This window comes from Oncorhynchus keta, unplaced genomic scaffold, assembly GCF_023373465.1.
Source record: "Oncorhynchus keta strain PuntledgeMale-10-30-2019 unplaced genomic scaffold, Oket_V2 Un_contig_17716_pilon_pilon, whole genome shotgun sequence".
Taxonomy (NCBI): domain Eukaryota; kingdom Metazoa; phylum Chordata; class Actinopteri; order Salmoniformes; family Salmonidae; genus Oncorhynchus; species Oncorhynchus keta.
The window spans coordinates 20,651-33,353 of NW_026280542.1; the positions used below are offsets into that span (position 1 = coordinate 20,651).

The 12,703-nt window shown below is 46.5% G+C and overlaps 1 protein-coding gene across 1 annotated transcript; it reads left to right on the top strand.

The window, feature by feature from the left end:
- Positions 1-1,333: 1,333 nt before the first annotated feature.
- Positions 1,334-11,662, top strand: LOC127919859 (guanine nucleotide exchange factor DBS-like; the record flags this gene model as incomplete). The annotated part of the gene is made up of 3 exons (XM_052503709.1): positions 1,334-1,464; positions 5,043-5,157; positions 11,572-11,662. Coding segments are annotated over exons 1-3 (282 nt in total), but the record flags the coding sequence as incomplete, so codon positions are not given.
- Between the last annotated feature and the right edge of the window lie 1,041 nt (positions 11,663-12,703).

Genomic DNA, 12,703 nt, shown 5'->3' on the forward strand with positions numbered 1-12,703 from the left:
AGGAGAGAGGAGGAGGGGAGAGGCTGAGGGAGAGGCTGAGGAGGAGAGGGGGAGAGGCTGAGGGGAGGAGGAGGGGGAGAGAGAGGAGAAGGTGAGAGGCCGAGGAGGGGGAGAGAGAGAGAGGCTGAGGAGGAGGGGAGGGAAAGAGGGGAGAGGCTGAGAGGGGAGAGGCTGAGAGGAGGGATTAGTATTTCCTCCCCTCTCCATGCACAGTGGATTATAATAATCTGTTTTGGACTTCTCCTTGAGAAGTGGGTCAGTGGGTCTCTGCTCCTCCCCTCAGCCTCTCCCCCTCTCCTCCTTCCCTCAGCCTCTCCCCATCAGCCTCTCCCCAGCCTCTCCCCTCTCTCCTCCTCCCCTCTCTCAGCCTCTCTCCCCTCCCTCTCTCCTCCTCCCCTCAGCCTCTCCCCTCTCTCCTCCTCCCCTCTCTCCTCCTCTCCCCTCTCGCTTCCTCACTGAGACTGGGACTGAAAGTTGGAGAAAAGGGGGATTTGGGGGACTTCTCCTTGAGAAGTGGTTCAGTGGTTCCTCTGCTCCTCTCTCTGTCATGTCATTCCAGGTGTCTGTGTGACTAATACGATGCTTTATTCGTGTAAATACTGTATGTTACTGTCATCTATTGTTGTAAATACTGTGTTATTGTAACTGTCATCTTTCATTGTAAATACTGTATGTTACTAACTGTCATCTATTCATGTAAATACTGTATGTTACTGTAACTGTCATCTATTAATGTAGGCTACTAGGTAGCCTAGTGGTTAGAGCGTTGGACTAGTAACCGAAAGTTTGCAAGTTCGAATCCCGAGCTGACAAGGTACAAATCTGTCGTTCTGCCCCTGAACAGGCAGTTAACCCACTGTTCCTAGGCCGTCATTGAAAATAAGAATTTGTTCTTAACTGACTTGCCTAGTAAAATAAAGGTGAAATTAAAAATTTAAATTAAATAAAATGCTGTAACTGTCATCTATTAATGTAAATACTGTATGTTACTGTAACTGTCATCTATTGTTGTAAATACTGTGTTTCTGTATCTGTCATCTATTGTTGTAAATACTGTGTTACTGTATCTGCCATCTATTGTTGTAAATACTGTATGTAACTGTCATCTATTGTTGTAAATACTGTGTTACTGTATCTGTCATCTATTGTTGTAAATACTGTATGTAACTGTCATCTATTGTTGTAAATACTGTGTTACTGTATCTGTCATCTATTGTTGTAAATACTGTATGTAACTGTCATCTATTGTTGTAAATACTGTGTTACTGTATCTGTCATCTATTGTTGTAAATACTGTGTTACTGTATCTGTCATCTATTGTTGTAAATACTGTATGTTACTGTAACTGTAGTTGATGTTTTTTTGTCTCTTATCTTCCAGATGACATCATGCAGCAGGAGAGTGATCGTCTGTTTGCTGCAGACATCGATCCTGACCTCAGGAAACGGTTTGCTTTCCTCTCAGGTCAGTCTTTTTCTTTTCCCTCCATCATAGTTACCTCTCATAGGGGTTCAATCCCAAACATCCGAGTGAGCCAATTCCAACGCTATGCCAAGGCCCTTGAAGATCTCTCTTCACAGATGGAAAAAGCTTAAGCAATATGGCTGAAGCTAATAACATATATAACACTATATGAGTGAAGTAGCTGAGTGAAGTAGCTGAGTGAAGTAGCTGAGTGAAGTAGCTGGCCTAAACACCAAAACATAATCCGTCAGCATTTTCCTATTTATAAAAGTACAGGAATAGCACTCTGGCTGCCAGATAGAGTACAGCAGGGTTGTTCAAACTGATTTCTGTTGTATGACTTAACTAAATGACTTAACTAAACTAAGACTTTTGCAACGATCCGACCTTTGGGGGTAAACTGAGGAAAACCGTTCCACACCAGACCCTTATTTCCAAAGAGTTGGGCCAACTCAGTTTGTTCCGTTACTACGGCGATGCCAACCCAGATAGGGCCCTACATCGGGTTACCACGGATAATAACGGCACATAGACGGCCCGTGAATAATTAATCGACACTGCGATCCACTTGGCAACCTGGCCCGGCAACAGTTAGAAGAGCCAAGTGTGTGTGGCACTATGTGCTGCTGTGATTGGCTGCTGAGTGTGTGACTGAATTTAACACTCCCGTTGAGAGCGAGAGTGTGCGTGTGTGTGTGTCTAACTGAGTTTCACGAGGTTCAGTTCCTAACTGAGTTTCACGAGGTTCAGTTCCTAACTGAGTTTCACGAGGTTCAGTTCCTAACTGAGTTTCACGAGGTTCAGTTCCTAACTGAGTTTCACGAGGTTCAGTTCCTAACTGAGTTTCACGAGGTTCAGTTCCTAACTGAGTTTCACGAGGTTCAGTTCCTAACTGAGTTTCACGAGGTTCAGTTCCTAACTGAGTTTCACGAGGTTCAGTTCCTAACTGAGTTTCACGAGGTTCAGTTCCTAACTGAGTTTCACGAGGTTCAGTTCCTAACTGAGTTTCACGAGGTTCAGTTCCTAACTGAGTTTCACGAGGTTCAGTTCCTAACTGAGTTTCACGAGGTTCAGTTCCTAACTGAGTTTCACGAGGTTCAGTTCCTAACTGAGTTTCACGAGGTTCAGTTCCTAACTGAGTTTCACGAGGTTCAGTTCCTAACTGAGTTTCACGAGGTTCAGTTCCTAACTGAGTTTCACGAGGTTCAGTTCCTAACTGAGTTTCACGAGGTTCAGTTCCTAACTGAGTTTCACGAGGTTCAGTTCCTAACTGAGTTTCACGAGGTTCAGTTCCTAACTGAGTTTCACGAGGTTCAGTTCCTAACTGAGTTTCACGAGGTTCAGTTCCTAACTGAGTTTCACGAGGTTCAGTTCCTAACTGAATTTCACGAGGTTCAGTTCCTAACTGAATTTCACGAGGTTCAGTTCCTAACTGTTTTATGGTTGCTGTTACATGTCTTGCCCGGGAACCTGTTCTTAGGTTGCATACAGTCTGTGTAGAGTCTGTTTGTCTTCACATCTCTCTGTCAGTGTGTTTAATAACTCCGTGGTTGCCAGGGGTGATGCGTGTGTGTGTTCATGACAGCTGCCCACCCTATGATGAGGAGTCATATGAGCACACAGCTAAGTCTGATGAAGATGACCCTTGGTCTAGTTGTAATTCATACTTCTACGCTACAGCCTTGGTACACCACTAGAATGACTCCAAGCCCAGCGGGTGAGAGTGTGACGCAGTGATACTGTTTTAGCTGTGTCATTCAAGACTCCTGCTGTGTTCCTGTTCCTTCCCGGTTCTCTCTGTATGTCCTCTCCCCTGGAGGTTGTCTGTGTCTCCAGGCCTTGTTTTGTGTTGTAATCATTAACCTCTGGTCCTCCTCTAGTCGCCTACTCAGGCAGGTGTCTGCCTGACACACATACACACATGGTTCCAGATGGATCAGGGCACAGTGCTCTGCTTCTGCTCTAGTGGTCTGGTACCAGATGGATCAGGGCACAGTGCTCTGCTTCTGCTCTAGTGGTCTGGTTCCAGATGGATCAGGGCACAGTGCTCTGCTTCTGCTCTAGTGGTCTGGTACCAGATGGATCAGGGCACAGTGCTCTGCTTCTGCTCTAGTGGTCTGGTACCAGATGGATCAGGGCACAGTGCTCTGCTTCTGCTCTAGTGGTCTGGTACCAGATGGATCAGGGCACAGTGCTCTGCTTCTGCTCTAGTTGTCTGGTACCAGATGGATCAGGGCACAGTGCTCTGCTTCTGCTCTAGTGGTCTGGTAACAGATGGATCAGGGCACAGTGCTCTGCTTCTGCTCTAGTGGTCTGGTACCAGATGGATCAGGGCACAGTGCTCTGCTTCTGCTCTAGTGGTCTGGTACCAGATGGATCAGGGCACAGTGCTTTGGTTCTGCTCTAGTCGTCTGGTACCAGATGGATCAGGGCACAGTGCTCTGGTTCTGCTCTAGTGGCACGGCTGGAACCAGATGGATCAGGGCACAGTGCTCTGGTTCTGCTCTAGTGACACGGCTGGTGCTAGATGGATCAGGGCACAGTGCTCTGGTTCTGCTCTAGTGACACGGCTGGTGCTAGATGGATCAGGGCACAGTGCTCTGGTTCTGCTCTAGTGGCACGGCTGGTGCTAGATGGATCAGGGCACAGTGCTCTGGTTCTGCTCTAGTGACACGGCTGGTGCTAGATGGATCAGGGCACAGTGCTCTGGTTCTGCTCTAGTGGCACGGCTGGTGCTAGATGGATCAGGGCACAGTGCTCTGGTTCTGCTCTAGTGACACGGCTGGTGCTAGATGGATCAGGGCACAGTGCTCTGGTTCTGCTTTAGTGGCACGGCTGGTGCAGAGATTCACACAGACCGCCTGTCTGTTTGTCTCTACTCACACCTGTTCATTTCTCATTCCCTGTACCCTCCTCTAGCACTAAAATCAAGTCAAATTTGATTTGTCACAGGTGCCGAATACAACGGGTGTAGGCTTTGCCGTGAAACGCTTTCTTGCGAGTCCTTTCCCGACAACGCAGAGTTAAAAAGGAAGAATAAAAATAGAAAATACTATTTATTGCAGCCTGCAGAGAAGCAGTAACACCAGGCTTTGTGAGAGAAGACAGATCCTATATCTCATCCTCTAATCTTCCCCTCCCCCACTCAGACCGTCACATGATTCCTCTGGGTCAATGGTTCTCAAAACCTCTCCTCGGGACCCCCAGACGTTTCACAAAGGGCTTGATGATTAGCTGACAAGTTGAATCCGGTGTGCTAACTGTGGAATAGTTCAAATACATGGAACAGCTGGGGGTCCCCAAGGAGAGGCTGGAACCGCTGCTCTGTGTGTTCATTCCACTGCGGGGGGTTAGCTATATCTATCAGAAGAGTAATGGACATTATGAATATGGTGTACATTAACGTTTTAAAACACATGAAATTAAAGGATTCCAAAGCTTGTCACTATGTCTATTCTGTGCAGGTCTGAAAGGGGGATATGGGGGTTGTACGTGCTTTCTAGTTGAGGGCAAAATTGTTTCCTTGTTGAACAAATTTAATCAATTAATCAATCAAACGTCCCCAATTTCTTTCCTAGGGGGTCGAGCTGAGAACGGCAGTCCCATCATCGTGTTCCCAGAATTCCCTGCTTTTGACGAGCTCCAGGAGGAAGAGTTCCACAACGTGCTGACCTACCTGACCAGTGTGCCCAGGTGACACACACAATGCATTGCACACTCTGATGCTTGAGCTTGTCATTACTTTGTATAGTTGAGGAAGTGGTGTGGTAACAATGACAACCAGCAGATGTCAGTGTTGAACTATTTTCACAGTTCCTTTGTCTGAACAGAACAATGAATCTCCCTACAACAAAGTGAACTTGCTGCAACTGGTACATGTGGTGTATGTCCTGGTACATGTGGTGTATGTCCTGGCACATGTGGTGTATGTCCTGGCACATGTGGTGTATGTCCTGGTACACGAGGTGTATGTCCTGGTACACGAGGTGTATGTCCTGGTACACGAGGTGTATGTCCTGGTACACGAGGTGTATGTCCTGGCACATGTGGTGTATGTCCTGGTACACGAGGTGTATGTCCTGGTACACGAGGTGTATGTCCTGGTACACGAGGTGTATGTTCTGGCACATGTGGTGTATGTCCTGGTACACGTGGTGTATGTCCTGGCACATGTGGTGTATGTCCTGGCACATGTGGTGTATGTCCTGGTACACGAGGTGTATGTCCTGGTACACGAGGTGTATGTCCTGGTACACGAGGTGTATGTCCTGGTACACGAGGTGTATGTCCTGGCACATGTGGTGTATGTCCTGGTACACGAGGTGTATGTCCTGGCACATGTGGTGTATGTCCTGGTACATGTGGTGTATGTCCTGGCACATGTGGTGTATGTCCTGGCACATGTGGTGTATGTCCTGGCACATGTGGTGTATGTCCTGATACACGTGGTGTATGTCCTGGCACATGTGGTGTATGTCCTGGCACATGTGGTGTATGTCCTGGTACATGTGGTGTATGTCCTGGTACACGTGGTGTATGTCCTGGTACACCAGGTGTATGTAATGGTACACGAGGTGTATGTCCTGGTACACGAGGTGTATGTCCTGGTACACGAGGTGTATGTCCTGGTACACGAGGCGTATGTCCTGGTACGAGGCGTATGTCCTGGTACACGAGGCGTATGTCCTGGTACACAGGCGTATGTCCTGGTACACGAGGGCGTATGTCCTGGCACATGTGGTGTATGTCCTGGCACACGAGGTGTATGTCCTGGTACACGAGGTGTATGTCCTGGTACACGAGGTGTATGTTCTGGCACATGTGGTGTATGTCCTGGTACACGTGGTGTATGTCCTGGCACATGTGGTGTATGTCCTGGCACGTGTGGTGTATGTCCTGGTACACGAGGTGTATGTCCTGGTACACGAGGTGTATGTCCTGGTACACGAGGTGTATGTCCTGGCACATGTGGTGTATGTCCTGGTACACAAGGTGTATGTCCTGGCACATGTGGTGTATGTCCTGGCACATGTGGTGTATGTCCTGGCACATGTGGTGTATGTCCTGGCACACGTGGTGTATGTCCTGGCACATGTGGTGTATGTCCTGATACACGTGGTGTATGTCCTGGCACATGTGGTGTATGTCCTGGCACATGTGGTGTATGTCCTGGTACATGTGGTGTATGTCCTGGTACACGTGGTGTATGTCCTGGTACACCAGGTGTATGTAATGGTACACGAGGTGTATGTCCTGGTACACGAGGTGTATGTCCTGGTACACGAGGTGTATGTCCTGGTACACGAGGCGTATGTCCTGGTACACGAGGCGTATGTCCTGGTACACGAGGCGTATGTCCTGGTACACGAGGCGTATGTCCTGGTACACGAGGCGTATGTCCTGGTACACGAGGCGTATGTCCTGGTACACGAGGCGTATGTCCTGGTACACGAGGCGTATGTCCTGGTACATGTGGCGTATGTCCTGGTACATGAGGTGTATGTCCTGGACGTTATGCTAGTCCTGTTTCTATACAGGAACTGCCTTTCTGTCCAGATATCCCACAATATTCTCTATCTCAATAGGAATCCCTGCTATTATCAAATGTTGAATAACAAAAAAAAAGTAATAAAATGGACCATATCCTCCCCTCCCCATTAGCTAATGGTGAAACCTTTAAACCCCTGACTCCTGTGGGAGTTGGCCGGAGGGGGGGGCTTGGAGAGATGGAGCATGACTGGTGTGGAGGACAGGAGGTGGCGGTGTTAATGAAAGAGACTCCCTGTGTATCTAATGGGGTCTGTTAGTTAAAAGACTCCAGGGCTCAGCTACTATATGGAAGCAGTTTGTCATAGAAAGGAGTTCTGTAAAGATGTAATTCCGGACAAATTTGAATTGACAAAACAAGAAACAAAACATATATTTCTAAGTAATATAGTATCATATACTATCCATTCGTTACAGCCGGGGGGAACCCATCTGTATCAAATGCATGAATGAGGTTCTACCTGAGATGTATATATTCAGTTGTGGTGTGTGACTGGGTGATGATATGTGTGATCATGTTACTAAGACCAGAGGGTGTTCATAAAGCAGACATCTCTCCTGTGGATACTGCCGCCCTCCAGCCCCATGTACCTCTGATGTGAGAGAGAGATGGATTCTCCAATTACCTTGAAGGAACTGCAGGACAAAATAAAAACTCTCCAACCCTCAATGAAATTATCAAATATACAGACAACAAATTCCAAATAGCTATACTAAAACTCTTTTAACATCATCCTCAGCTCTGGCATCTACCCCAATATTTGGAACCAAGGACTGATCACCCCAATCCACAAAAGTGGAGACAAATTTGACCCCAATAACTACCGTGGGATATGCGTCAACAGCAACCTTGGGAATATCCTCTGCATTATCATTAACAGCAACAAATGTCAAATTGGATTTTTACCAAATTATCATACGACAGACCACGTATTCACCATGCACACCCTAATTGACAAACAAACAAACCATAACAAAGGCAAAGTGTTCTCATGCTTTGTTGATTTCAAAAAGCCTTCAACTCACTTTGGCATGAGGGTCTGCTATACAAATTGATGGAAAGTGGTGTTTGGGAAAAACATACAACATTGTAAATCCGTGTACACAAACAACAAGTGTGTGGTTAAAATAGGCAAAAAACACACACATTTCTTCCCACAGGGTCGTGGGGTGAGACAGGGATGCAGTTTAAGCCCCACCCTCTTCAACATATATATCAACGAATTGGCGACGGCACTAGAACAGTCTGCAGCACCTACTAGAATATGAAGTCAAATGTCTACTGTTTGCTGATGATCTGGTGCTTCTGTCCCCAACCAAGGAGGGCCTACAGCAGCACCTAGATCTTCTGCACAGATTCAGCCAGACCTGGGCCCTGACAGTAAATCTCAGTAAGATCAAAATAATGGTGTTCCAAAAAAGGTCCAGTCGCCAGGACCACAAATACAAAATTCCATCTAGACACCGTTGCCCTAGAGCACACAAAAAACTATACAAACCTTGGCCTAAACATCAGCGCCACAGGTAACTTCCACAAAGCTGTGAACGATCTGAGAGACAAGGCAAGAAGAGCATTCTATGCCATCAAATGGAACATAAAATTCGACATACCAATTAGGATCTGTCTAAAAAATACTTGAATCAGTTAGAACAAATTGCCCTTTATGGTTGTGAGGTATGGGATCCGCTCACCAAACAAGAATTCACTAAATGGGACAAACACCAAATTGAGACTCTGCATGCAGAATTCTGCAAAAATATCCTCTGTGTATAACGTACAAGTGTCACGTCCTGACCTTATTTCCTTTTGTATGTTTCTATTTTAGGTTGGGCGTGAGTTGTGGTGGGCATTCTATGTTTTTGTTCTATGTTTGGTATTTCTATGTGTTTGGCCTGGTATGGTTCCCAATCAGAGGCAGCTGTCAATCGTTGTCTCTGATTGAGAACCATACTTAGGTTCGTACTTAGGTTCGTTATTTTGTTTTGTGTATTCAGTTAATAAATGAACATGGACACTTAACACGCTGAGCATTGGTCCGATATTTCATACTCGTCGTTAGACGATGAAGAGATCCATTACAACAACACCAAATAATGCATGCAGAGCAGATTTAGGCCGATACCCGCTAATCATCAAAATCCAGAAAAGAGCCGTTAAACTCAACAACCACCTAAAAGGAAGTGATTCCCAGACTTTCCATAACAAATCCATCACCTACAGAGAGATTAACCTGGAGAAGAGTCCCCTAAGCAAGCTGGTCCTGGGGCTCTGTTCACAAACACAAACACACCCCACAGAGCGCCAGGACAGCAGCACAATTAGACCCAACCAAATCATGAGAAAACAGAAAGATAATTACTTGGCACATTGGAAAGAATTAACAAAAAAACTGAGCAAACTAGAATGCTATTTGGCCCTAAACAGAGAGCACACAGTGGCATAATACCTGACCTCTGTAATTGACCCAAACGTAAGGAAAGCTTTGACTATGTACAGACTCAGTGAGCATAGCCTTGCGATTGAGAAAGGCCGCCGTAGGTAGACCTGGCTCTCAAGAGAAGACAGGCTATGTGCTCACTGCCCACAAAATGAGGTGGAAACTGAGCTGCACTTCCTAACCTCCTGCCCAATGTATGACCATATTAGAGAGACATATTTCCCTCAGATTACACAGATCCACAAAGAATTTGAAAACAAACCCGATTTTGATAAACTCCCATGTCTATTGGGTGAAATACCACAGACCACAGTGTGCCATCACAGCAGCAAGATTTATGAGCTGTTGCCACAAGAAAAGGTCAACCAGTGAAGAACAAACGCCATTGTAAATACAACCCATATTTATGCTTATTTATTTTCTCTTTTGTACTTGAACTATTTGCACATCGTTACAACACTGTATATATACATAATATGACATTTGTAATGTCTTTATTATTTTGGAACTTCTGTGAGTGTAATGTTTACTGTTCATTTTTATTGTTTATTTCACTTTTGTATATTATCTACCTCACTTGCTTTGGCAATGTTAACATATGTTTCCCATGCCAATAAAGCCCCTTGAATTGAATTGAGAGGAGAGAGGGGGTGCTTTCTTTCTCTATTGTGCTCTCGAGCTAGCTTCCCTCGCTTTCCTTCTCTTTCTCTGTGCCTCTCTCTCTCTCTCTCTCTCTCTCTCTCTCTCGCTCTCTCTCTCGCTCGCGAGAGTGACTGTAAGGGTAGAAAGGGAGCTGGAAGAAGGAGATATAAAAGAGAAAGCTGGGGGTATTGTGGGGGTGTAGACGGGGTGTCCTGACACAGTGTCCTATAGAGAAACATCCATCATGCTGCCAGTTCAGCACTATGGACGGTCCTGATTGGTACCACTGGATAAAATCATATCACCGTCTGTTTTTCAAGATGCTCTCTCCTCTTTCTCTCACTTTCTCCTCTCCTTTTTCTCTTTGTCCTCTCTCTCTCTTTGTTCATCTCTCTACCTTTATTTCTATAAATCTCTCTCCTTATCTCTTTGGCTTCCTCCTTGTCCTTTACCTCTGCTCTCCTCACTGCCACACACATGCTGCTGAGCAGAGAGGGAGAGAGGGAGGGAGAGAGAGGAGGGAGGGAGGGAGGGAGAGAGAGAAAGCTCTATAGCTAAAGCCAAAAAAGAAAGGTGTGTGTGTGTGCGCACCACTGTCATGGCGGCAATTGAATTAATGACAATTTTGCAGTTCCCTCACCTACCAGATAAAGGGGATGGATCCCATCTCATTCTCCATCAGATGTCCCGCCCCCCTCTGCTTATGAGCCATTCAAATACACTACCGCCACCGCTGTCCATCACCCATATGCTGCTCTGTGATAGGCTACGGGGGAGCAGCAGGAGATGCAGGGCTGAGTTGATTGGCTGGTGTAGAGAAGCGGGTAGGCAGAGGAGCGTTGTTCTCGGGGGGGGGGGGCTTGGTGGTTGGCTCCCGTTCTATCAGAGCTGTAAACAGAACACTGGTGCTTAACAAATGGGATCTGCAGAGAGGGAAAACCAGAATAACAGAGAAAAGGAATGGGAGAAGGAGATGACATTCTATTGAGGAGGTTTTGGGAATAACATTTGGGAATATCCTGTTGTGTGACATCAATGGGATTAACCTGAGGAAGAGGCAGCATTTTGGTAGTGTGTTTTCTACCGTGTGTGTGTGTGTGTGTGCACAGCAGGGTGATGGATGGATGATGGATTTGCTCATGGCTGTGTTGATGTATATGGACCACCTCAGCAGCATTGACTCTTTCACATTTCTGTGTGTGTGGTTGTCTCTCTTGTTAAGAGCATCTGCTAATTGACTGAGATGTAAACGTGTGCTGCCAGCGACACTCTCCTGGTATTTTTGTACACAATCTACACACACACACACACAGGGATTGAGCGGGCTGTTCTAATGCCACTGCCTGTGGATAGCCTGTGATCTTGGCGCAGTCAAGGGTCCTGTCATTAGGAGGATACACACATACACACACATCCATGTAACCGTGGTAACATACACACATCCATGTTGCTGTGGTGACCGTGTCTCGTTCTCCTGCAGTGTGACAGCGTCTGGAGTGGGCTTCATCCTGGTCATCGACCGCCGCCAGGACAGATGGACCGCCGTCAAGGGGACCCTGCTACGCATTGCAGTGAGTAACCCACCGTGTGTGTGTGTGTGTGGTGTTTGTGTGTATGCACGCCTCGTTATGCTGAGGATGTGTGTGTAATCTATTAGGACATACACTTTAACAGGTGTTCGAGATGTGCTGAGCGACAGGAAACCTTTGTATATCAGAGTAGTGGCACAGTGCAGCCTTCTCCGTGAGGTGTCTGGCGAAACTGTAACTACTAGCCTAGTTCTGCAGGAGTGGACTGTAGCATCTCCTCCTTTCAGATTATACAACATCACACTCCCTTCAACCTGCAGGAGGGCACTAGCATCTCCTCCTTTCAGATTATACAACATCACACTCCCTTCAACCTGCAGGAGGGCACTAGCATCTCCTCCTTTCAGATTATACATCACACTCCCTTCAACCTGCAGGAGGGCACTAGCATCTCCTCCTTTCAGATTATACAACATCACACTCACTTCAACCTGCAGGAGGGCACTGTAGCATCTCCTCCTTTCAGATTATACAACATCACACTCACTTCAACCTGCAGGAGGGGACTGTAGCATCTCCTCCTTTCAGATTATACAACATCACACTCCCTTCAACCTGCAGGAGGGCACTAGCATCTCCTCCTTTCAGATTATACAACATCACACTCACTTCAACCTGCAGGAGGGCACTAGCATCTCCTCCTTTCAGATTATACAACATCACACTCACTTCAACCTGCAGGAGGGGACTGTAGCATCTCCAAGTGTAACACACCTTTCTTTTGGCAAGTGTAACCACCTCCAGAAACCACTCCATACAGGCAGTTTGGATTACCAAAGGGGCAGTCAAGGGGTCCATCAACCGCATTGCATAACTGTCCATTTACATCAGTATAGTGGCCTGGGCTACCCGGCACAGGATTAACTATCACCGGAGGGTCAGCTCTACTTACAAACATCTGTTTAACCGTTGTCTGGATCACAAGTGATTTCACCCAGGGTAAAACACAACAAAATACAATACCCAGAGCCAATAACCCCCCGCCCAGCATAATGGCCATCCTAGCAACCAGAGCTCCCCATT